The sequence below is a fragment of the Dipodomys merriami genome, unplaced genomic scaffold (assembly GCF_024711535.1).
Source record: "Dipodomys merriami isolate MVZ:Mamm:240054 unplaced genomic scaffold, mDipMer1.0.p SCAF_556, whole genome shotgun sequence".
NCBI lineage: Eukaryota > Metazoa > Chordata > Mammalia > Rodentia > Heteromyidae > Dipodomys > Dipodomys merriami.
Genome location: NW_027206131.1, coordinates 279889 through 305523, shown reverse-complemented (window position 1 = coordinate 305523; position 25635 = coordinate 279889). Strand labels below are relative to the sequence as shown.

At 44.4% G+C, this 25635-nt stretch overlaps 1 protein-coding gene across 1 annotated transcript in view; it reads left to right on the top strand.

The window, feature by feature from the left end:
- LOC138812007 (engulfment and cell motility protein 1-like) overlaps positions 1 to 25635 on the top strand; it is a 96515-nt gene that overhangs the window by 47486 nt on the left and 23394 nt on the right. The window contains 4 exon segments of the mRNA XM_069999965.1: positions 1123 to 1173; positions 2000 to 2059; positions 2061 to 2123; positions 3597 to 3728. Coding sequence (XP_069856066.1) covers positions 1123 to 1173; positions 2000 to 2059; positions 2061 to 2123; positions 3597 to 3728 — 306 coding nt within the window.

Sequence of the window (25635 nt, the reverse complement as noted above, 5' to 3'; positions counted from 1 at the left end):
CCCCTTACATCCCCTCGAGTTCCTTTCCTCATGTTCTTCGCTCCCCTGGCTTTCTGTAAATTTATTTTCACCTTAGTAGATATCATGGTTCTGTTGTTTTTCATTGTAGCTTAGTTTCTTCTCTATTCAGTACAACTCGTAGCACCGAAAAAAAAAATCCCCAGCACAGACTGGCATTCTAGTGTCTTCCTGCATATGAGCAGTATTTTGACTTTTTCTTAGTGTGTCCCAAGGATGTGGCTTGACTATGAAATTTCTTCCGTATTCCTTCCAAAGAGGGCCTGTGAATCATTTCATCTCATAAAACCATCCTCAAGTACTCTGCTGAGGTCAGGAGAGGCTGAAGTACAACTTATATCATGCAGAAACCAAGGGAGAATTCCACAGCATCACATCTGGCCAGATATTTGTCCATCTGAAACCCCATATGGTTCATTTGCATAGCTTGCTGATCCAGCTCTGGGGTGTATGCCATTTGCCCTTGGTTCTGCACGCAGGTAGATGAACTTGCTTTTAGGTGAGTTAGGGATTTTAGGGTGATGGTTCTCCAACATCAGGATGTCCTTGCTGTGGGTGTGTTGTTGTCTGGTCATCTTCATACAATCTAAGAAAAGCGGGTACAGGGTCCTTGCTCTACCCACTCAACAGCTCAAAGCTAGCTCTTTACCACTTGAACCACACTCCCACTTCTTCTTTTTGCTGGTTAATTGGAGATAATTCCAGTCTCCTGGGGCTGGCTTTGAACCAGATTCTCAGATCTAAGACATCTGATTGGCTGGCCAGAATTACAGGTATGAGCCACTGGTGCCCAGCCTCTGATGTACTTTTTGAGTGGAAAACCATTAGTTTCTGGAGAGTGATTTTTCTAGAAGGAAAAAAATTCCATATATATATATATATGTGTATATATGTATTCATATATATATGCCTTTGTACTTGGCTTTTATAATCCAAATGGAATATCCAGCCTTATTATGGAATAGTAGTGCCTTCCAAGTTTTCTAGGAAATACTGCTGATATCCAGGCCCTGAAGCACACGGGAAGAATGACACTTGGTTGTATGGAAAAGCATGGCTGTCTTTCTAACCAAAGCCTTTGTGTGGGGTGTTTTTCTTCCCCAGGAAATGGCAAATATTTTGGCTCAGAAGCAGCTGCGTTCCATCATTCTAACAGTGAGTACCTAACTGGGGAGGAAGGGCCTGGTGCAACTTTAGTGTCCCTTCTGTGACTGATCTGCACTTTGTTCTCCACTGTTTGGTGAAGGCTAGGGCTAGGAAGGAGGGAAGATGGTGGGCTCTGAGAGTCAGAATCAACATTTCTGTCCCACAGGAAGCATCCTTCATAGTGGACCTAGTATAGGAGTAAAAATGATATGATTGGGCCTCTGGGCTGGAGCCCGCCTTCCTGTGGTGGTTTTCTACACATACGGTTTAGCTTTGCAAGGAAAGGAATCAGAACTCCACAACTTCTAATACCTAGCACCATGGTGCTGCGCCAGTTTTTCTGGGGGAAAGCAGTTTACTTTTCACTGAGTTGTGAGCTGGAGATTCAAGCACTGAGACAGAGGTAGCTCCCTGTGCCATGATGGTGTTGGCTTCTGGCAGTGTTCCTGCACTGAGTTTGCTTCTGTAGGGTGGGAACAAGATTGCTTTAGTGCTTGGAAGTTGGATGCGTGGGTAGGGGACTATGATGGTGGTGACACCATTTGCCCCTCTGTGACCTGGGGGAGCCAGGGCCCGACCCTTTCCTTTAAGAGCCTCCCCACCCTCTGTTTCCTCTTCTGCACACAGTAGATCTTTTCCTGCCTCTGAGTCATCAGGGAGAGCTCTGAGCTCACATGTATGTTGGCTTTCCTTCTGAAGGGTGAGCCACCAGGCTTCATTCCTGGTTGCATCTAGATGCAGACTGCCCAGCCTCCACTTGGGCCTGTTGATGATGTTTAGTTTGTGGTCTGCCGTTTCTTTTTTTGGTAAGTATTTTAACAAAGTATTTCTGCAGCATGTCATCCTTGCCCAGCGGGCCATCAACAACGAGATGGCCCACCAATTATATGTTCTCCCAAGTGCTCACCTTCAACCTCCTGGAAGACAGTATGATGACCAAAATGGACCCCCAGGATCAGGTAGGTGTGCATCTAACAGCAGTAACATGTGACAAACAGAAAGTGCAATGCCACCAGCCATCTTTCTGCTAGCAACTCTGAATCCTGGAGTTTGTGAGGATCCTATAAGTATTGTATTACTTTCTTAGGGCTTGGGGATATGGCTTCTCAATATAGGTGAATACCTATAGATAATAAAACCAATTGATCATAGCTGGATGCTGATGGCTAACAATTGTCATCCTAGATAGGAAGCTGAGATCTGAAGGTCCTGGTTCAAAGCTAGCCAGGCAGGAAAATCTGTGAGACTCATACCTTCTATTAACTAGCAAAAACCTGGAAGTGGGATAGCTCAAGTATAGAATGGAAACCTTGAGTGAAAAAGCAAAGTAAGATCATGGGGATTTGAGTTTGAGCCCCAGTGCTAGCAATAAATAAAGGCTTCCATTAGGCCCTGAACATGCATGTGGTTTTTTGTTTGGTGAATAAGGGAGTAATTTTAAAGTGGAAGCTCACTGGCACTGAGTATATTCACATTGTTATGAAAACATTACCAAGTATCATCAGGCAAAACTGAATTTCTGGGTCCCCTAAACAATAACTCCATTTGAGCTATCCTGCAAGCCCTGGCCAGCTTGCTCCATTTTGCTTCCTGTTGCTGTGGTGTGGCTACACAGAAGTATTCTAGGCAACACTTGTCACCTATTATCTGCCTTATTTCACTCCACCTAGTACCTTTAAGGTTTGTCCTTGTGTATGCTGTCCCTGACGTTTTGTGCTCAAGGCTAGCACCCTATCACTTGAGCCTCAGCTCCACTTCTGGCTTTTTTGGTGGTCAGCTGGAGATAAGAGTCTCATGGACTTTCCTACCTGAGCTGGCTTTGAACTGCTATCCTCAGATCTCAGCCTCGTGAGTAGCTAAGATTACAAGCCTGAGCCACCGGCACTATGGAATTCTGTTCCTGCTGTTTGTGAATGTCATGTGCTCATCCATTTACTATGGATGGACAAGGAAGGGCACAGGGGTTGGTTCTTCTTTGGGATCTTCCTTTTATTTTGGTTTCCTGTTAGTTTTGATGATGTGTCCTTGATTAGTGGAGTAAAAGATCCATTGCGACTGCAGAACTGCTCACGGGCCTTGTGAGCCTCTTGCTTTGTAGGTAGCAGTGGGCCCTCCCAGACTCTACCTCAGCCTACGCCCCTCACTGCCTCCCTTCGCAATTAGGACCTCATCTAGGCCAGGTCCCTGGCAACTGGTTACCAATATTCCACATGAGATGGCAGCGTGGGTCACTGGAGAGATGCCAAGCTTGAGAAGCCTGGGGAGGGGAAAAGGGCAAAGTGTGCTCAGCTCTCCTTTAGAACATGGCTTGACTTTTATCTGGTTTTCTTTTACTCTAAAGCATGATTCATTTGGACTCTGGGGGTGAAGAAAAAGAGAGTTGATGTCACTTTGCACAATGACAGCAGATTCCTCTCCCTCCTTCAATCTAGGCTCAAAGAGACATCATATTTGAACTTCAAAGAATTGCTTTTGATGCGGAGACTGAATCTAATAATAGCAGCAGCAGCGTGGAGAAACGCAAGTCCGTGTACACCCGGGATTACAAGAAACTTGGCTTCATTGTAAGTGAGTTCTCTCCTTCCACTCCCTGGGTGACCTCAGCCGCTGCCACAAGCGTGTGCTCCTTGTGTGCTCTGTAAAATCGCTTCCACATTTCCAGATGTTAAATAGCATCCTGTGACAGTTTCCTCTGGCTGAAGGGGATGGAATAAGTTGCACAAGTGTGAGTGAGTGCTGCGTTTGTTTACTCGGTGGTGATTAAGTGTAGCCAAGAATAATCAGTCTGGAACACATGTGGCTTTCCTCAGACCTGCTCCTTCAGATGGGGCTGAGGGATGGAGACAGTTCTGGATGCGTCTTACGATTTGGTGTGGGACTGAATAACTTACACACGTCAAGTCTACATCAGAATCCAACCCAGAGTCTCCTGGAATGTATGTAATACATCACAAGATTTGTACAATTTATGTTTTCCTGAGAGCTTTGTCTTGCTGAAGACACCAATATGGTTGTTCTCCTTTGGGCATTCTTGTTGTTGTTGATTATTTGTTTTTTTCAGTCTGTGAATCTGAACCTAAGGTGTCCAGAACAGCCTCTTCATTGAACACCACTTTATGCATGTTATAAAAACTTTACAGGAATGTGCCTCTACTTCTTGACTTCTGTACTTTATAATTTATCAGACTTTTTACTTCATATATATGTACATAAACTATATACATAAACTATATATGTATATCCTTACATATGTATACATACACAAAGTATAAATTTTATATATAAAGTACAAATTCCACCCTATAGTTTACTTTAAACCACTGTCTTTTGAAAAGGCTTAAATCATAAGAAAAAGTTCCATGCACTTACACATGTAGTTGGCATGTCTGAGAAGTCTTCCTTTATTTATGTCTATCTCCATTTCTAACTGTTCTGATTTTCCCTAAATTTCTTATGGTGTGACATACTCTGTCAGCTTTTGTTTCTGAGAGTTTCTTTATCTTTTCTCTTGAAAGTTAGCTAAACTTGAAAGTTACTTTCTCTGCACATAGGATTCTAATTTGAATCCCTGCCTCCCCTCTCTCTCCCCTCACCGGAAAATGTTGCCCTACTGTCTTCTCACTTGCTTTTGATGAGAAATATGCTGTTCTCCTGTTGCTATTTTCTGCTGCCCTCAGAATCCCTGAGGGGCTTGATTATGATCACTTTTGGTATCTTTTCCTTTGCCCCCAACCTGACCCACACACATGCTGTGTACTTAGATCTGTGTGTTCATAGTTTTCATCAAGTTTTTGAAATTTTAGCTTTATTCAATTCTTTTGCCTCTCTCTTTGAATAGAATCCTTAACTTTTTTTTTTTTTTTTTTTTTGTAGCAGTCCTGGGGCTGTGTGCTGTCCTTAAGCTTTTCTTATTTTTTCTGACTCAGTGTTTTGAAACCACCTACTCATCTGCAATTACAGTACTGCACCCATTATTTATGCACACATAACCCTGATCACATTATTAGGATGACTTTATAAAACTCATTTTTATGATAAATATTTTCAAAGCTTTCCATAGAGCTCAGTTGCTTCCAATAAACATCTAGTAATTCCATGGTCAAACTATCTTAAAGTCCTCTCCTTAGTACCTTTTTAGTTAAGAATTAAGTTTGTAGTGTTAGTCTCAATGTTTTTCCTAATAAGGGAATTTTTTTTTTACGACATACACAGCTTTTTTGCTTGCCCTGCAATGATACTCTGAGACCATTTTTGTTCTATCATATCCTAAATTTTGACCTGTTAGTTCCATTTGACTGTTTAGTTGAATTGAAGTTCAAAAATGCTGGTGAATAGGGTCATGACTGACAGGACAGGTGCAGATTTGTGATGATGACCAAGCTGTTCTTGCTCACCTGACAGAGCTCTTTCCCAGACATTCAGCCTGGTGAAGAAGGGACTTCACTCTCCTGCCTTCTAAGTTTACTCTTGTGTCCTGAGCAAGGCATGTCTAAATTCCCTGGAAGTTTGCATAATCCATATTCTTCAAGTCAAATTTCCAGAGAGAGTTCAAGGCCTGTGCATTTCAGCATCACTCCAAAGTGATTTTGCTGCCCTCTTCTGGTGCATGGGTGGCCTTTGGGTTCCTCTGTGCTACTGTAGCTCCACTGTCCTCCTTCTGCCACTGCTTTGATTTCCCACAAACTATGCCAAAAATGTCTGCCATTTTCAGGGCTGATTGTATTTCTGCTCTAGTCCTTCGTGATTGGCAGCAGAGAGCAGAGTCATAGGGAAAGGAGGGTGTGAAGATCGAACAGGCCTAGGCTTGTAAATGGGAAGGGAGTAGGTAAGATAGCTCTTTTTATTTCCAGACTTGGTCCTTGTATAAAATCACCAGTTTCTACCATGAGTCAGTGTGGCTCCGTCTATGTCAGATGACTCTTACTTAGGGTGTTGGGACATCTCTGTCTCTGTTTTCTATGCCTGGAGGGTGCCGTGTCTCATGACTGCTGAATGAAGAGTGATGTAGGGTTTCATTGGACATCGACTTGGTCTGGTTTTCTGGCCTGTAGAATTATTTGAACCTCTAATGTTGTGGGTGTGGCTCAAGTGGTAATGGTGTGGCTCAGGCAGCAGGGGTCATGGTCTGAGTGGTAGCTTGCCTCCCTAGCAAGCAAACATGAGGCTCTGAGTTTACAACCAGTACTTCCAGGGGGTGGAGATGGGAGGGGTAGAATTTGTAGGACTAATTCTCCCCTTCCCCCCACCCCACCAACACACACTTTCCTGCAACAACTTGTAAAGTTATTTTGGAAAAAAAGTAGAACTCAAATGGACAATAACCAACAGGAGACATAGGGTTTTCTTTTTAAAATTATTATTAGTATATATGATAATGTTTCAGTTTAGATAGTTAGTTTAGATATTCATGATGTTCTTTTAGCTTTTAATTTTAGAACTTCCCCAAGGCCAAGATCTTGATCAGACAGTTGAGAAGCTGGAAGGACTGTTGATTAATGATTTATAGGGCAGCAAGTCAATAACTTTAGAAAGCTGCTTTCACTTTTACACACCCAGCCAGGCAAACTTTCTTAAGTACTAGGAGCAAACTCATGTGCTCACTCTGCCACCTACAGGCCATGTGGCAGAAACACTGTCAGCTGGCTCAGGGCAGGCCTGGGGCACCCTGGAATTGTATGCAGAGTTCTGCCTGATTCTCTGTTCACCAAGCAAGATAACCTTGCCTGTTTCTACTCACTGTCTTGGTCTGAGATTAGCGATTCCTTTTGAGATTTGCATGATGTTGTTTTGCCTCCAAGCAGGCTTGGAGTCCAGTGGATCTAGATTGAAATTTTAGCTGTCTCCCTTCTGGCCCATGGGCCAGTGGTCTGTCCTCAACCTGTGTGCCCTTCGCTTTCTTCAGCTGTGAAACTGGCAACAACTTTGTGAGTTTAGGATCATTGGAGACCTTGTGAGATTGTGGACTAGCGGCCTGGGCCTAGGGAGTACTTGGCTGATGATCCTCACTCCAGGGAGCACTTGGCCAGTGGTCCTCTTCACTCCAGGGGATACTTAGCTGATGGTCCAACTCCAGAGAGCACCTAGCCCATGTTCCTTCTCAACCCAGGGAGCACCTTGTCCATGATCCTTCTCGTTCCAGGGAGTACTTGGCCGATGGTCTTTCTCACTCTGAGGAGCACCTAGTCAATGTTCCTTCTCATTTCGGGGAGTAGTTAGCCGATGGGCCTCCTCACTCTCAGGAGCACTTAGCTCATGCTCCTTTCCACTTCTTCTCTGGGAGCACACATTAGAAAAGCCACAGGTAGCTTTTGGATTTGCTCAAAGTGGAAGTGAGCATCTCTCCCCAAGGCAGGGGCAGTTCATCAAAGGAGATAAACAAGTAGATTTGGCTGTGGGAGGGAGGGAAAGATAATGGAGAATGTTAAATTCAGAAGGGTTTGAGATATGCAGTCAGTCCTCATGACTCACGGATTCCTGTACTTGCAAATTCCTCTACAAAGAAAAATGTAATCCCCCAAATGCATAAATTTTAGCTACCTAGATTTCCAGGTCCTTGAGTGATATGTAGGAAATGTCTGCATGGGACCATCAAGTGTAGCATTTGAAGTCAACTATTAAGCCCAAGGTTCCTTTGGGGGACTGGGTAGAGGGTTTCAGACATGCAGAGGCTGATGTGTGGTTCATGCTGGGGAGCGCCTTGCACATGCAGTGAGAGCTTTCTTGTCTTGGGAGCTTGATCTCAGGATTGGCTGCCTCCTCCATGCTTCAACTGATCACACATCCCCCATGCTCATTTGAAATGCTGCAGACCTAGTTCTAAGGAGATCTAGGTACTGTTTGGCTTTCTTGACAGATAACACTGACCTGAAATTAAACAGCCACCAGGTGGTGCAAGAGCACAGCCATTAGACCTTGGCCCAGAGCTGGCTGGGGTGCCTGCTCCATTGTAGGCTGTCCTGGGAGCCTGTGGGGTTTGAAGTTGAGGGACCTACTCATGGGCCTCAGAGTCTCCTGCATCAGTGTCTATTTGGAATTAGAAGCATTCCAAGATGCGGGGATGAGGGAGGCGGTGGTACCCATTCAGTGGAGTGTGCCTCTTCTTCCCTCTCCTAAATTTCACGCCCAGTGACTTCTCTTATGATGTTGTTGGAAGCTTATAAGCATGGCATAGCCCATCAGGATGAGCTAGTGCATGGAAGACCTATTTGAACATTAAGTATTGAAAACAACAAAAGTGAAAACATATTTGAGGATTTAAAAGTTTGCATAGTTGAGTATATTAGCTCCCACTTGTAATCCCAGCTACTAGGGAGGTTAAAGGTGAGAAGATTATGTGTCAAGGCCAGGTTGGAGAAAAAAAATCAGGGAGACCCTATTTCAATGCTAAAAGTTGGCCGTGGTGCCCTGGGCCTCTCATCTCAGTTCCATGAGCGGCACGAGTCGGGGGATTGATATCTGAAGCTTGAGAGTAAAGCAACACCTTGCCTGAAGAGTAAATGAAACAAAAAAGAACTGGAGATATAGCTCACATACTAAGGGGCCTGCCTGGCAAATGTGTGAGGCCCTGAATTCAAACTATGGCACAAATAAGCAGGTAATGAAAAAAGTCTAGTCCAAATGTATACCAGTGATGGCTTAGAGAGATCAGGCTGGTAAATGGAGTCACAGTGAACCAGAGTTGCTGACGGGGAATACTGGGTGTGAATTCTGGTGGTCGTATTGGAAAGTAAGTAGGACTTGCACGCTGTGTGTATAAGTGTGTCGTATCTTTCTTGGGTGTTTTTGGTGTCATTGTGCAGGTCATGGTACTCTGTCTGTTTGGTTTCATATGTGTTGACTGCAGGTGTCTGAAATGTACAGCCACAGGAAGTTGTAGCCAGTAGGAGAAAGGAACTTTGGAACTGATGTCCAGCTTTCCTTCCTGTGGTTGGACCCTGCTGGATGGGCTCTGGCCCAGGGCTCTCATGAAGCCAGGGTAGTGTCAACATATTTCCTAATGATGCCAGTGGGGAAATCAAAAGTGCCACAGGTCGGATCAGGCCTGGCATTGCACAAATCTGTACTCCCGGCTACCAGAAAGGCAGATATGGGAGAATTACCAGGCAAAAAAGTTAGTGAGAGCATGTCTCAGAGAACAAGCCGGGAATGGCGATTCACATCCATAATGCCCAGAGGCACAAGTAAATGGATCATGGTCCAAGTGTGAGACCCTATCTAAAAAAATAACTAAAGCAAAAAGAGGTTAGAGGGGGTGGTAGGGTGCCTGGCTAGCTATCACAGGCCCTGAATTCAAAGCCCAGTAACACACACACACATTTACACAATACATGCATGCACATAGATGCATGCATATACACAGTACATACAAGCACACATGTACACATCTACACACATGTACACACGTACAGATGCATGCACACTCGTACATGTATACACACATATATATGTGCCCACACAAGCTCTATTTAGAATATTTACAGGTTTTTTTTGCCCTTGACCCATCTTTGCTGTCTAGCTGCCCTGGGAATGTCTGTTCCTATGTGGGGCAAGTAGCTTGCAGCCGCATTGTCCACTCGCAGTGTGAACACTCTGGCTGTAGCTCACCTGGCCTGCAGTGCCCTGATGGCAGCTTCTGTCTGGTGCTTTTGCCTTTGTGCTGTGTTGATTCTCCTCTTACCCAGCAGGGGTAGGGTACGAAGAACACGGGAGAAACAGGAGAGTGGAAGGGTTCCATCCCAGAAACTCCCACAACAACCTGTGTGTCCTGCAGAGGGGACACTTGGATAACTGTGGTTTTGAAACATTCGATATTTTTTAAGGAAATACTTGAAAGGACTTCTGAAAACTTGTTACAGTTCATTGCTGGGATGATACTCGAGTTTCATTCTCCTAGGTTTTTTTTTTTACAACTGTGATTAAGTTCAACTCCAGATAGAATCAGTCTGAGCTGGTTATTGAAAATGAGATGTGTAGATCCCCAGGTTTCTTCTGCTCCTGGTTTTCCTTCCCTTATTCCACTTTGCAGTTTGCTCATATTGGATCCCAGTAGACACAAGTGGAGCTGCTCTGTGGCCACAAGGGGGCATGCGTAGCCAAAGCATGGGAGCCCACAGCTGCTCTTAGGAAGAGCAGCTCAGGTATGTTTCACAGTATGGAGAAGTTAGCCTTCTACACGTGGGTAGGAATTTTCCCCAGATAAGTCCTTCCTTGTTCCATTTTTAGGTTAAGAGGCATAGGAACTCAGTGCCCTTTAAAATGTGGCGGTGGTAGGAGGTAACTTGCTAACCGGCACAATTATCTACCTCTTACTGTACCATGCTGACCTTCTCCCACGTCTCCCTTTTGAGAAGAGTCTTGCTATGTAGCACATGCTGGCATCGAACTAATGTCCCTCCTTCCTCAACTTCCCGAGTGCTAGGATTATGTGCCACACCATTTCCAGCTTTTGTGACACTCTCTCAAAAGGGTATGGACCAGTATGTCTGATGAGGATCTGGACTTGGATGAGAGCTTATGGGCCTCTGGTTCTGATGACAGGGCTTCATAGGTGTCCAGAATCTCTCCATGGGAACTTTGTTGCCCTGGGAGGATGCCCTGAGCATCTCTGAATACAGTGTTTGAATTTGAGCATCCTTGAGAACAGTGTTGGTATTTGAGGGTAGCTGAGACAAAGAGAATGAAGAAAAGGTCTATGAGAGACTTAGGATTCCCTTGGCCCTGACCACGACACCTGGACCTGTGCCTTCTGTATTTGTCTTTATCCTGAGACCTTATGCAGTCACAGTAGTTTTTGTTTTTGTTTTTGTTGTTTTTTGGGGGGGGGGTCAGTCATGGGGCTTGAACTCTGGGTGCTGTCCCTGCATTCTTCAGCTCAAGGCAAGCGTTCTACCACTTGAGCCACCAGCGCCACTTCTGGTTTAATTGGCGATAAGAGTCTTATGGATTTTCCTGCCTGGGCTGGCTTTGAACCATGATCCTCAGATCTCAGCCTCCTGAGAAGCTAGGATTACAGGTGTGAGCCACTGGCACCTGGCTACAGTCACAGTAGTTTTTATTCAGTTTCCATCGTTCCAAGCATGCAGCATTGCCCAAATGTCCTACAGAGCTCTGAATTCTATGTGAGATGATCTTGGGGGAGTGGTGTGTGCCTACACATCTCGCCACACATACACTCGGATGTATGTGCTTTGAGTCTGTGAGGACGCTGTGTATACTCCACAAGCCACTCCCTGGCGAGGGATTCTAATTGTGGACATGACATTCGGTCTCTGTAGGAATTCAGATTACTGAAATCTTCCAATGGGAAAGGACAGAACTTGTCAGAGAATCTCCCAGTGACGTAAGAACTGTCCCCAGGAGGGCATCACACCACACTTTTCATTTGGGGTGGAGAGGAGACAAAGATGGAGAAAGAGACAGAGACAGAGGGACAGAGAGAGAAGATGGGTTTACCATTTCAAGGGGTTAATGATCTCCCCCAAAGGCTGCCATGTTGCGTCAGGACTTACAGACATACTTGCTTTTCATTGTTGAGTTGGTTAGCTAACGCAGATGAAGCAAATGGAGCATGTCTTGGCTCTTTTGAAAAGTGTGTCTTTTCTGCGTCCCTCCCCCTTCCCACCCAGATCCTCTAAGGGGACACCAGGGACACGCTCCATCCAGAATCTTTGAGAAAACCAACACAGGCTTGTTTAAATTGCCATGGGTTTGTCTTGCTGGACATGATATGACCATTCACCTGGGTTGTGCTCTTCCCCACGCCCAACCTTGCTTCTCCAGGGACTGGACAGATATTCTCCATCTGAACCCAGCAGGACCAGGGCCCCATTCTTATCTGGGGTCGGAAGCAGAATGATGCTTGCTTCTCACTGAGAAATGCACTTTTGATTTTCCAAGGGCTCTGGGAACTTTCCTAAGTGTGCATGGCAGCAAGTGGCACGGCCAGTGTGTGGCCAGCTCTGCCCTGGTGTGCTGTGCTGTCTGCAGGCTGCTGGCTGAAAGGCCTCCATCTCTCCGCAGAAGCTGTTGCAATGGGTGCTCTTAGGCCGAGCAAAGTGATGAGGGAAGATCCAGTTTGATGATCAAGGTTCTGCATGCCCATCTTTTTGATTCCAGGGGAACCCCAAAATTGGCCTTTCTCCCATTTTCCATGGAGCCTGAAGCAAGACATTGTGATTTAGCTTCTCTTGGCCTTCCTGATTTCTGTATTTATGGATCTCATCTACTAAGACATGTTCTTCTTAGCTCCCCAGAAAGGTTTGCTTGCATCCCTCCTGCAGCTGCTCCTTCATTCCTGAGCACTAGGGGGAAGGAGGAGGGTAGGTACAGGCCACTGGAAGGAGGGGGAGACCTACTGATCTGAGGGGATCCAGCCCAGGGACTAGGATTGGGAGCAGGTCTCATAGAAGAAGAGCCAGTCTAGTGGGCCCAACTGGGAATCCACAATCGGTATCTCAGACACGGAGGGGAAGTTTGGGTTACAGAGATCTGGCCTTCCATTGGTCATTTGTAGGAAACTCTGAGAAAGATGGCCTCCCATTGGTCATGTAGGGCATGTTCACAAAGCAGAATAGTAAATATAATTTGCACATTTCATGTGTTTATATTTGGTACCGTGTAAAGGGAGTGTGTTTGTGTATGTGTGTGTGTGTGGTTCTGACCTCTATTGAAAGAATAAGTTTCTAGGGGTTGGGAAGGTGGCTCAGTGGTAGAGCGCTTGCCTTGCATGCATGAGTCCCTGGGTTCGATTCCTCAGCACCACATTAGCAAAAAGAAAAAAAGCCAGAAGTGGTGCTGTGGCTCGAGTGGTAGAGCACTAGCCTTGAGCTGAAGAGCTGAGGGACAGCGCCCAGGCCCCATGACCGAATCCCCCCCCCCAAAAAAAGAAAGAAAGAATAAGTTTCTATTCCTCTCGTCACATCTGCTCTGCTCAAGATTACTTGTCTCCCTGACAAGAAATGTGGCAGTAACCAGGCAATTGTGACTTATACCTGTAATCCTAGCTACTCAGGAAGCTGAGATCTGAGGATTGTGGTTCAAAGACAGCCTGGGCAGGAAAGTCTTTGAGACTCTTTATCTCCAATTAACCAGCAGAAAACTGGAAGTGGAGCTATGGCTCAAAGTGGTAGAGCTCTATCCTTGATCAAACGAGCTCAGGAATAGTGCCCACACACTGAGTTCAAGCCCCACAGCTAACAACAACAACAACAACAAAAAAGACAAAAGAAAAATAGTAATTGGAGGTCCATGGTGCGGTGTTGACATGGCTTGAAGGTCTCATTCAAGATACTGACTTAAGTATTACCTGACTGCTCTTCAGAGCCCGATTTAAATCACGCTGTTGACCTTGGGTAAATCACTTCATTGCTTTGAAGATGACACACTCATCTCTGGTACATTGCAGTTTCTCTCATCCAATAAATATTTATGGAGAATTTTTCTTATATGTAGAATGTACTATTATATACTAGATATAATGCTATTTTTATATACCTCTCTTCAGTATAAATTGGCCTCTTGTTTATATAATTAGATTTGTCTTCCTGTCAGTGGTCCTGACAGATATGGGAGCTGTAAAGGTAATCAAATCTGAGAATGCAGGACAGCGCCATTTGTGGTGAAGGCTGAGTTATTTAAGCTGAGAAGAGGGGGTGGGGGAACCTACAGATAGCCGCCATGGTGAATGTGGGAGGGGCGAGGCCCTAGCCTCCCTTCATGCCTGCGCATCTCAGGACCTGGAGGTGAGCCCTGCCTCAGCAGGCTGCCTGAGGCCACTGGCAGTGAAGTCTTGTCAGTCCCTTCTTCCCCCTGAAGTCTGAGCCACTGTGGCCCAGGATTAGGGATCCTGAGTCTCTCATTACTTGTACTTGTAACGAGATGAACAAGGTTTAATCTAAAAACTAACTTTCAGCGTGGACAACTTGTTGAATATACTGGTCATGTGGTCCACATACCCTATCCTGTTAAAAATTATGATATAAGTTTGAGATAACTTTATTCCCTTTTTGCTGGCCCTGGGGCTTGAACTCAGTATCTAGGCTCTCTCCCTGGGCCACTTTTTGCTCAAAGCTAGTGCTCTACCACTTGAGCCACAGCACTGCTTCTGGCTTTTTTGAGTAGTTTATTGGAGATAAGCTCACGGGGACTTTTCCACCTGGGCTGGCTTCCGAACCTTGATCCTTAGATCTCAGCCTCCTGAGTAGCTAGGATTACAGGTGTGAGCCACTGGCGCCCAGCTTGAGATCATTTTAAATTAGAGAAAGGTTCCAGAACTCAAACAAGGAGCCTCTGCATAACTCACTTGATAGTGTGGTTCCTATGGTATGTCTGTCTGACTTTTCTCCATCATCTATCTCTGCCATCTGTCAGTCAATTATCTATCATTAATCAATCTCTCATCGGCCAATTCATCCGCCTATCATCCATCCATCCATCCCTCCATCCATCCACCCATCCATCTGTCTGTGCTTCTGTCTATCCATCTATCTGTCTACCTATCTTAACTCATCTATCTGTCTGTCTGCCTGCCTATCTATATCTGTTTATTTATTTATCTACCTATTTATCTCATATCTGCCAATTCACCCATCTAACATCCATCCGTCTGTTTATCTGTCTGTCTGTCTGCCTACCATGACTCTCTATATCTGTTTATTTATCTACCTGCCTATCTCTCATCTGCCAATTCATCCATCCATCATCTATCTCATCTATGTATCGAACTCTATCTGTCTTTCTGTCTGTCTGTCTATCTATCTATCATCTAAGTACACCCAAATTCTTTTCCCCAAAGCATTTGTAAACAGGTGGAGACCCTATGTTTCCTTAGGGTCTATAATAAAATTCTGAAGATTCAACATTAACACAGTACTATAGTCTAATCTACAATGACTCCTCAGATTACATCCAGTGTCCTTTTTCCCCAGTTTTTAACCAAACCAGGACACAATCCACAGACCACATTGCTTGTCCTTCTCTGCACCCTCCTTTAACCCAGAATAGGCCATCCATTGCCTCTTTTTTTAATATACAAATTTTTTGCAATTTTTTATTGTGATTAAATGATTATATAAATTTCACACATTTCACAGTATTGTGGGATAGTGATAGTTACAGTCACAAACACGTTCTAACCTTCTTGGGGCAAATTGTCTCTATTATTGTCTATAAAGTTTATGAGTTCTGTGAGCTTTGACAATACAGTTATTTGTTCCACGTCCAGTGATATGTACATTTCTTTCCTTTGGCTTAGTGTCAGCTGTTCCCTCTTTCCCACTCATTCCCTCTCTCCTATCACTGCCATTGAGTTGCTTAGTCGTTTTAATCAATATCCAGTGCAGCTGATGGGTCCCACTCTTGTATGTTTTCCCCTTGCCTCTTTTCTTCCACCTTGACTTTTCTGGAAGTGATTAGGTCAGGGGGATGTGCATTGTTCTTCTCAGATGAATCTGTGTAATGTTCATCATGATAGTCTTCAAGCTCTTGCTATCTTTTAGACCTTTTTCTCCCCATAGAAACACGAATCCTGATTTCCAACTGTTAATCTCATGAGCATTATTTATTATCCTGTCCCTTGAGAAGGCCAGCATTTATTTGGATGGCACTCTTTGAGTTCATAGGTGAAGATGTCCTTGTCCTGTGGGCTGAAGCAGTCTGTGCTTTTGTTTCCCCGGCACCACTGGAGATGCCAAGCTAGAGCATTGGATAGTGGAATCACTTCCTGGTAGGTTCATAGCTCCTAACCCCCCAACCAGGGATAGACAAGCAAGTTGTGTAGCCCACTTTGTCAAAGTCATTGTCTTGGTATTGTGAAGCCACAGGGAATTTGCTGTGAGTTTATTCGCTTGTCAGATGTGGAGTTAGAATGTGACAATCTGCAATGTAAGTGGTCACCATAATAAAGTCAGCCTGGAAGTCAGCCTCCTTCCCCTCTCTGGGCTGAGTGGATCATTTCATTTTCTCTGCATGGGGGGCTTCGCTCTGCCATGCCAAACCATAGAGCTACTCTGAAATAAACTGACCACCAGCTGTGACGTATGGCTGATGTCCTATCAATTATGATCCCTTTACCTTGCTTGTTAGAAGCAGACTCAGGAAACAGTGATTTGCACTTTTCAGTTTTTTCTCCATTCTCTTTTCCCAGCTTCTCGCAAATCTTTGCTTCAAAATCTGACCACAACCAGCTGTATTTCATAATTCAACTTTCTTTTAAGACTTTTGGCTGTGTGTGTGTGTGTGTGTGTGTGTGTATGCATGTTTTCAGGTACTATGATTTGAACTCATGGCCTCGTGATCTCACTTATTTTTGCTCATGGCTGGTGCCCTAGCATTTGAACCACACCTCCGCTTCCAGCTTTTTGCTATTAAGTGTCTTATACTTGTCTGCCTGGGCTGGCCTTCAACCTTAATTCTAGATCTCAGCTGCTTGAGTAGCTAGGATTAGAAATATGAGCTACGGGTATAGCCTGGCCAGTTGTAACCTTTGTTGTAAAAGTTGAAATGTAAAAACTTGTGCAAAGGTGTAGAGATTAAATGTGGATTACTTTTAAGCCACATTACTTTTAAGACTTAAGACCAAATTCTTCTCCCCAGCCTGCTCCTACTAAGGAACTTGTCAGTTGCCTTTACTTTTTTTAAAAAATATTTTTTATTGAGATTATGCGGTTACATAAATTTCACAAATTTCATAGTATTGTGCGATAGTGATACTTAGTTAAAAGTCACAGACACATTGTAAGCTTCACAAGGCACATTGTCATTATCATGGTCCATAAAGTTTGTGAATTATATAAGCTTTGACAATATAACTATTTCTTCCACATCAGGTGATATGTACATTTCTTTCCTTTTGCTTAGTGTTAGCTGTTCCCTCTTTCCATCTCATTCCCTCCCTCCCATTGCTGCCCTTGAGTTGCTTAGTTATTTTCATTAATGTCCAGTATAGTTGATGGGCATCTCTGTTGTATTTTTCCCCATTTCCCTCTGATTCTGTGCCAGCAACACACATACACATGCGCACGCGCACGCGCGCGCACACACACACACACACACACACACACACACACACACACACACACACACACACACACACACACACACACACACACGGTCAAGAACATGGAGTCATTTAGAAATTATATGACAGAGCCAGGCTCCGGTGGCTCATGCCTGTAATCCTAGCTACTCAGAAGGTTGAGATCTGAGGATCATGGTTCAAAGCCAGCCTGGGCGGGAAACTGTGAAACTCGTATCTCCAATACACCATCAGAAAACCGGAAGTGGTGCTGTAGCTCAAGTGGTAGAGCGCTGGCCTTGAACTAAAGAGCTGAGGGACAGCACTCAGGCCCAGAGCTCAAGCCCCATGACTGACCAAAAAAAAAAAAAATTATATGACAAAATAAGCAGATGTCTTTTGTTTCTTAAGTCCTGTTTACTTTGTCATATCTCTTGTGTTTGGATTTAACATCTACATATCAGGGAGACCATATTGTTGCTTTTACTTTTAAGATTTTCTTTTGCAGGTGAAGGCAGTGCTGCTGGGGTTTGAACTCAGGGCCTGAGTATTCTCCCTTAGCTTTATCGATCACGGCCAAGCTCTACCACTTGAGCCATGGCTGTACTTCAGGATGTTTTGGTGGTTAATTAGAGATAAGAGTCTCACAGACTTTGCTGCCTGAGCTGGCTTCAACCGTGACTTTGAGATCTCAGCCTCTTGAGTGGCTAGGATTACAGCCTGTTTATAAATCTACAATATAAACCTTCCTTTTAAATATAAGGAGCAAGATAAATTGTGGATATTATCTCAGTTTCTCTAACTTATGCATTCTGCAGGAGATATGTAATGTTAGGTAGTGAGTCAAAAATGAAGTCTGCAGTAAGCCACAAAGTAAACTCAGTCTATAAGCACCCACATTGACCCTCATAGGTGTACTCAGTCTGTAAGCACCCACACTGACCCTCATCAGTAACATGACTTAGAAATCCATGCAGGATTGTTTTCGTCAACACAGACTGAAAGGAGTGAGGTACAACACAGAACAAAAGAAAACAGACGCAGGTAGTATTTTTAAGTGAAAGTCCATCTTTACAAGATCACTTCTGTTTACTTCCTAAGTTTTAATTTTATGTATAATTCTTAGTACATATTCTGAATTATTGGGCTGCATCTTAGATAGTGGAAATTATCTAAGCATCCAATTGGAAAAAAAACCACAGAGAGACAATTATCTCTGAAGTTTGAGAACTATTGAAGTTAGAAATATTCTCTTACTACAGCTCTGTACTGTTTTTTTTTTTAACCGGATGATTTTAATTGCTGGTATTTCTTGGTCGATGTGTGAATGTGTGTGACACTCCTTGCCATAGACTTGAGTGTCGAGAGCTTTCAGAAGCCACCTATGTGAGAAGGTTTCTTGACAGGACAGAGAAAAGAAAATCTCAGCGTTGCTACAGCCCACCATGTTCTGCTAGAGCCTGCTATGTTTAGAGCTGTTGATGGTGGTGTCATCACGAAGGCGATTTCATTGATTCCTTGGCCTTGTTCTAGACATCCCAGGGATGCCCATTTCTATGTGAAGTCACCTTCCTCTCAGCTGGGTTCCAGCCACAGTCCTTTCTAAGATTTGTGTTTGCACTAGCATCTCTGTAGTTTCTCATAGACTTGTGCCAGCCTGTTAGAATGGCTTGGCATTGATTGTGTATACTTCTAAAAGCTCTGGACGTTTCCTCATTTTCGTCAGTTATTTTCTTCTAATTTTGGTTACAGTGTAACAGGATTAAGGAAGTATAAGAAGAGTCAGTTCCAGGTTCTCATTGCAGTGGGCCAACTATTTTTGTTCTTTGGTTCTTTCTAGATTTTGGTCACAATGATTAAATGATTGCACTGTGAGAAGGAGAGGTGGTTCGATATTTTCCTTGATGTGTGATGATGGAAGAATTTCTTCATGTTGTTACACCATGATCACATTTATGGCTTCCTCACATTGGGCACTAGTATAGATTGTGCTATTTTTAACTGCTGGACACGCTACAGTACCAACATTTTTCTATTTCTAAATGACTATCCCTGTCTGTTCTTAGAGTTTTCTCTTTCCTTTTGAGTTATTGCATTGGAGTAGATCAACGTGTTTGAGGATTTTCACAGCTCTCACACTGAAAGTTGCCTTTTATTTTCTTTATATTTGTTGGGACGGGGGAGGACCTTTGTCTACCCACAAGAGAAAGGTGAGGAGGAAACCCCTTGCGGGCAGCCCTCTTGTGTGAAATTATTATTGGGGTCTGCAGGAAGTTCTTGGGAGGAATAATGGTGAATGTGATACTGAAAACCTGCAACACCTGTATCCTGTCCTTCATCTTTCTGGAATGAATCCACACACACAGAAGGAGAAGGAAAACAACAAAGATTTATTAAAGAAAGATAAACAGAACTCTGGCTAGACAGGAGAGGTCTCAATGAAGGCACGGCCTGGGGTACGTTGTGCAGGTGTTAAAATGGTGTCAATAGGAGCGAACAATGTGACTGTTGAGATCATTGGACAGCCCGTGGGACATTTCTGTCCCCAGGCCCAATCAGAGGCTCCTCGCAGCCTGTAGGAGCTCTCATATGACCTTTAGCCCCGCACCCTCCTTTTTTATTTTTAAGTCGGTCGTGGGGCTTGAACTCTGGCTTGGGCTCTGTCCTTGCGCTCTTCAGCTCAAGGTGAGTGCTCTACCACTTGAGCCACAGCACCACTTCCAGTTTTCGAGTGGTTTATTGGGGATAAGAGTCTCATGGACTTTCCTGCCCGGGCTGGCTTTGAATGGCGATCCTCAGATCTCAGCCTCCTGAGTAGCTAGGATTACAGGCGTGAGCCACCGGCACCCGGCCCTTTAGCCCCTTTGACCAGGCTCCTGTCCCAGTGCACACCTCTGGGGTTCAGTCAGTTCACTGCTTACATGCAAGCGTTTCAAAGCCCCTCCTTAAAATGGGCTATGCTGTGATGCCCAGGGCCCAGCATGAGGGACTGCTCAGGGCCATGGTAATGTGGTGTCCAAGAGCCTGCACACAGGTCTGCTCAAGGCCACTGTGAAGGATGCAGAATCTTGAATGGAAAGAGGATCTTTGCCCTGGTTGCCCAGCCAGGCTCCTTTTCTGCTCCCAGCCACTGAGTCTCTAAGGGAGCTTGTCAAATTGTTAGGTTGTTACTAGGCCATCTTACAATCCTTTGATGTAATCTTCTATAGTCTTTGTTCACTGAAGTTCCCGCTAAGAAATAATTGTGCAGTCTCAACCATGTCCAATGACTATTAAAACTAGCCTTGTGTCTTACTTTAAATATCACATGGAAGGACGGGGAAGTTGGCTCAGTGGAAAGTGCTTGCCTTGAATGCATGAGGCCCTGGATTCCATTCCTTAGCACCACATAAACAGAAAAAGCTGGAAGTGGTGCTGTAGTTCAAGTGGTAGAGTGCTAGCCTTGAGCTGAAGAGCTGAGGGACAGTGCCCAGGCCCAGAGTTCAGGCCCCACTGACTGACAAAAATCAATCAATCAATCCATCAATCAATCAAATACCACATGGAAGTTTTCTTTCATGTCTAGTTTGAATCCAGGCTGTAACGGTTTTCCAGGAGATACTGTCTACATGACAGGGCTGGGGTGCATTTGTTGTGGTTTGAGTTGGACATGGTGAGGGGTGAATGCAGAGGCTTATGAAATTTGAAGGTGACCCTCTGTGTGACTCCAGGGCCACCTGGACCATCTGCCGTTGCTTTGTGACATCTGAATAAGAGGGCTTGCCGGAGGCCTGACTGCTCTCTGATGGGCTAATGCTGTCATCCACTCCAACAGGGTGGTGAAAATTTTCTGAGCCAATTTAACATACTCCATGTGGGTCGTGACTGATTTGTTATATGGCAGGAGGTGGCGATTGTTGGTGACAGCTTGCTCTGAAACCCATATTCAGAATTTGGAAGGGACAAATGCTTCAGGAATATCTGCACGTCACAAACACCTTCCCTTTTTTCTTTCTTGTTTTTCTCACTGTGTCTTTTGCATTGTGTCAAATACTCGTGTGTGTGTGTGTGTGTGTGTGTGTGTGTGTGTGCGTGTGCATGTGCGTGTGCGTGTGTATGTGTGTTGCTGGCACTTGGGCTTGAACTCTGAGCCTGGGTGCTGTCCTTTGACTCCCTAGTGGCTAGGATTACAAGTGGAAGACATGGTCACTTCACTTCAAATGTTCTTTTGCTTCCCCTTTTATCCCCTCCCATTTCTTTTTCAACATTATTTCTCTCTCTCTCTCTCTCTCTCTCTCTCTCTCTCTCTCTCTCTCTCTCTCTCTCTCTCTCTCTCTCTCTCTTTCTCTCTCTCTCTCTTGTGATTTGAGTCCTAGGTTTTTCTAAAAACCTTTCTTTACTCTTCCTTTTCCATTGAGAATGTAGTTTTCAACGTGGAATGTGCTAAGAAAATGTCATTTCCTTTGGGAACAACTGCAGGACTCGGGGCTTTCATTTGTGGCATATTAATAGAAGTGAGGCCTAGAAGCTGGTGCTGAGTGATTTAGAGGTGACAGCACAGTGTGTCAGATGGACTTGATTATGATGGGGATAGCCAATTCCATTTTCACCAGATTTTGACCTCTTCATGCCATGCAATTAACAGCATGCCAGCCACAGACCATAACGTCAGAGTGGTGCACTGAATAATAGCCTGGAATCTTCCCTACCCAAGGACCCAGCAGGTATGGGGCATGCCTGGCAATGGAGCCAAGAGTGGCATTTCCATCCAGCCTGATGCTAGATTAAGTGAACTCTGCCATGTGTCCACAGACAGCTGCTCCATGCAGATGGCTGATAACTTTAAAAAATCTGCAAGCTGATGTATCCAGAAGCCTAGGGGGCAATGGGCCCTTTGAATTTTGAGATAGATTGTCTATGTTGGCTGTTTAGAAAACAATCAGAAAACACTTCACTTTTATTGTTCAGCTATAGCTTAGAAGGCTCAAGTTTGGGCAATGAAACTAGATTTCAGAATAGATTTCCACAAGTCTCAGACACGCTGGACAGAGCCTTATACATAGAAATAGCTTCCCCATCTCCAGATGAGGGCCTTGCAGTGGCTGTGTGCTGAGTAGCTCATGTGTTGCTGACATGCATATGGTAAGTCAGTATCAAATGGGAAGGGTATTGGAATCTTTAAGGATTAACCACCCCAATTGTTATTCCATTTTCTTAAAGAATCAGGTGATGGATCAGACTGATGTAGAGTGCAGAGCTGGACAGGAGTGTCAGGATCTTCCAGTAGGCACTGAGGCATTATTCAGAGCATGAACTTTGGGACTTTAGTGTCCTCTGACAATGGGCAGGCTTGGCCATGGTGAACTGGAAAAGCCACCATCATAGTTGATCTTTGTCCAGCATCACAAAAGCCAACTGAGCTGGTGCTGCACTGGCTCTCTGGTGTGGTGGTGGTGGTGGTGCTGAGAGGAGCACACAGGACAGAGATGGCTCTTAAAAGGATTATTTCTTTTCTCTCTTCTCTGTGGGTTTTCCTTGTAACAAGCTGAGAGCAAAGCAGACTTCCTCTAGGCTCCTGCTTTGAGCCTCCCTGAATCAGACGGCTATCACAGGTCTGGTGGAGTTCCCAGAGGACAGGAGCCCCTGGCTGGCTCCCAGCTTTCTTCAGATTCATTCTTTTAATTACTTGTTCTAAAGCAAACACATGACTGGGCATGGTGGTTCCCACTTACATTCCCTACACTTGGGAGGTTGAGGCAGGGGATTGTGAGTTTCAAGTTAGTGTGGGTTACCCAGGGAGGCCCAGCTTCAAAAATAACAATGGAATGAAAACAGTCACCATGGCCAAGGTATTAGTACAGATTTGCCATGGCAGCATGACTGCCTGATATGAAGCACCTTCCCCAATAAGTGGTCCCGTGTGGGAGCAAAGGCAGATTTGAAATGACAGGATGAAAAGGCAAGTCAAAAGGCATTTCTACACTCACGTTCTCTGCTGCCCTCCTTCAACGATGCTTGGTCAATGGGGTCCTGCATCCCTGCTTCTTTTCTTGGGAATTTCGGATGGTGATTCAGGGCTAGTGGATGGGGCAGCACACATTACCAGGTGCCTCCACTGGTCAGGTCAAAGATGGTAGGGGTAGTATCTTAGTCCCTTACTTTAGGGACAGAGTGCAACTCTATAGAGTTAAAAGACTGCTTTAAATTCAGTCCTGTGGCCAGTGATGTAATTCCTAGAGACATTTTATTAGGCGGATTAAATTACCATACAGGAAATGGTATTTCACATTTCATTGTGGAGGAAAGTCAAGTCTTGTGAAGGTCTTTACTGGAACCGGAGGCTGCTGCATGGCTTCTTGGACTTCATTTTCTCATCATCGCAGGCTCCAGAGTTCTTTGCTTCCAGAGTTCTTTGCTTCCAGAGCGCTAGCCTCGAGCTGAAGAGCTGAGGGACAGCGCCCAGGCCCAGAGTTCAGGCCCCACGACCGGACCAAAAAAAAAAAAAAAAAAAAGATTCTCTGCGTTTTTCTGCCCAGACTGTCTTCCAACCTGATCCTCAGATCTCAGCTTCCTGCATACCTATGATTATAGACATGAGCCACCAATTACAGGCATGAGCCACCAGTGCCCACCAGCACTTTTTCTTTTAATTATGTGTGGGGGACAGTGGCTAAAGATCAAACTCAGTGCCTTGTGCATGATAGGCATGCATTCTACAGCTAATCTATGTGGAGGACTCTGCCTTATCAAGTGTGAGGTAATTATATGCATACTTAGAACCTGCTTGGTTAGCTTTGATGTCAAACTGAAGATAACCATTTCCTTCTCTGTATCTTTCCACTAAATGGGTAGGCATTAAGTAGTTGACTTGAGTTCTGTATTGTTAATCATGTTTCTACCTACTTACTACAAGCCAGCCTTTGGCTCTAATTCCCATCAAAGCTAATATTACCTCACAGCATAGCTCCTCCTTTTGTATCAGTCTGATTTGAAATGCTTCCTCTTCTTTGGTTCACTGATGAAGTCTCCCCAAGGATGGGGAGAATAATATCATCAGCTGGTTTTGATGGTGTAGCGTTTTGTATGGAGTTCAGGGAAGGAAGTGAATTGTGAAATGTTTTTCAGAGAATATTTCCTTTCATCCCCTTTTCTCCCCTCCGCTTCTCCTCTTCTTGTGTGTGTGTGTGTGTGTGTGTGTGTGTGTGTGTGTGTGTGTGTGTGTGTGTGTCTGTGTGTGTGTGTGTGTCTGTGTGTGTGTGTGTCTGTGTGTGTCTGTGTGTGTGTCTGTGTGTGTGTCTGTGTGTGTGTGTCTGTGTCTGTGTCTGTGTGTTTCTGTGTCTGTGTCTATGTGTGTCAGTCCTGGGTCTTGATCTCAGGGCCTGGGGTTTATCCGTGAGATTTTTCACTCAAGGTTTCACTCAAGGAGTCATAGCTCCACTTCCTAGTGGTTAATTGGAGATAGGAGCCTCAGGCACTGAGGCTCAGCCAGCTCTGGCTGGCTCTGAACGGACATCCTCAGATCTTCACCTCCTTGAGTAGCTATTATTATAGATGTGAGCCACCAGCACCAAGTTTTTCCTTCATCTTTCTTAAGTTAAAAAGAATTATCTAGAGAACATTTCCTAGATATTCCTACTACATTTCTATTCTGAAATGTCTTAAGTAGTTCAGAAGGGGACTTCATTTTGGAGTGAGTTTATTTTTCAAACCAAAGCACAGCCATCAATTATTACAGACTTTCGTGGAATGGTGAGTTTCAGAGGAGGGTGGGAACAGAGAGGAAGCAGACAAGGTAAGCCAAGTCAATTAAAACTTCCCTAGGGAATTGACTTTCCTGCTGATAATGCCTGCCATCTGAGTCCTAGGAACTTGGCCAGCTGAGATTTTCTTTTTTTTTTTTTTAAAGAATTTATTTCATTGTAAAGATGCTGTACAGAGGGGTTACATTTACATGAGCAAGGTACATTTCTTGTTGAACATGGTTGTTCTCCCACTATCCCTTTCCTCTCCCCTCCCCCCAAAGTTGTAAAGTTCATTTCCAACATAGTGACCTGTGACTATCATTGTTGCAATAGGTCATCTCTTGTATTTCTTTCAGCATTTTGTTATTTCCCTTTCTTCCCCACAATCAGATAAATGCGTGTACAAGATGGAGGGTACCAGAACCAAAGACAGAGATTGCCAGGGACAAACCAATGGAAAAAGATAAATGAAGTAAAATAAGAAGAAAGAGCTAGCTATAGTACATTGTCGACATCAAGGTTGACAACTTAAAAAAAAGACCCGTTGTTTCCATGTCTTGGAGTTCATTTCAATAGCATTTTGTATGATCATATGTACATAGCTCTTGAGCTAATATGATTCCCTGTCAGGATTAACCTAGGCACATACTACTTATTACAGATGAGAGAAACCATAGAGCCTATGTTTCTTTGGGTATGGCTTACTTCACTTAATAGGATTTTTTCCCCTAGTCTTTC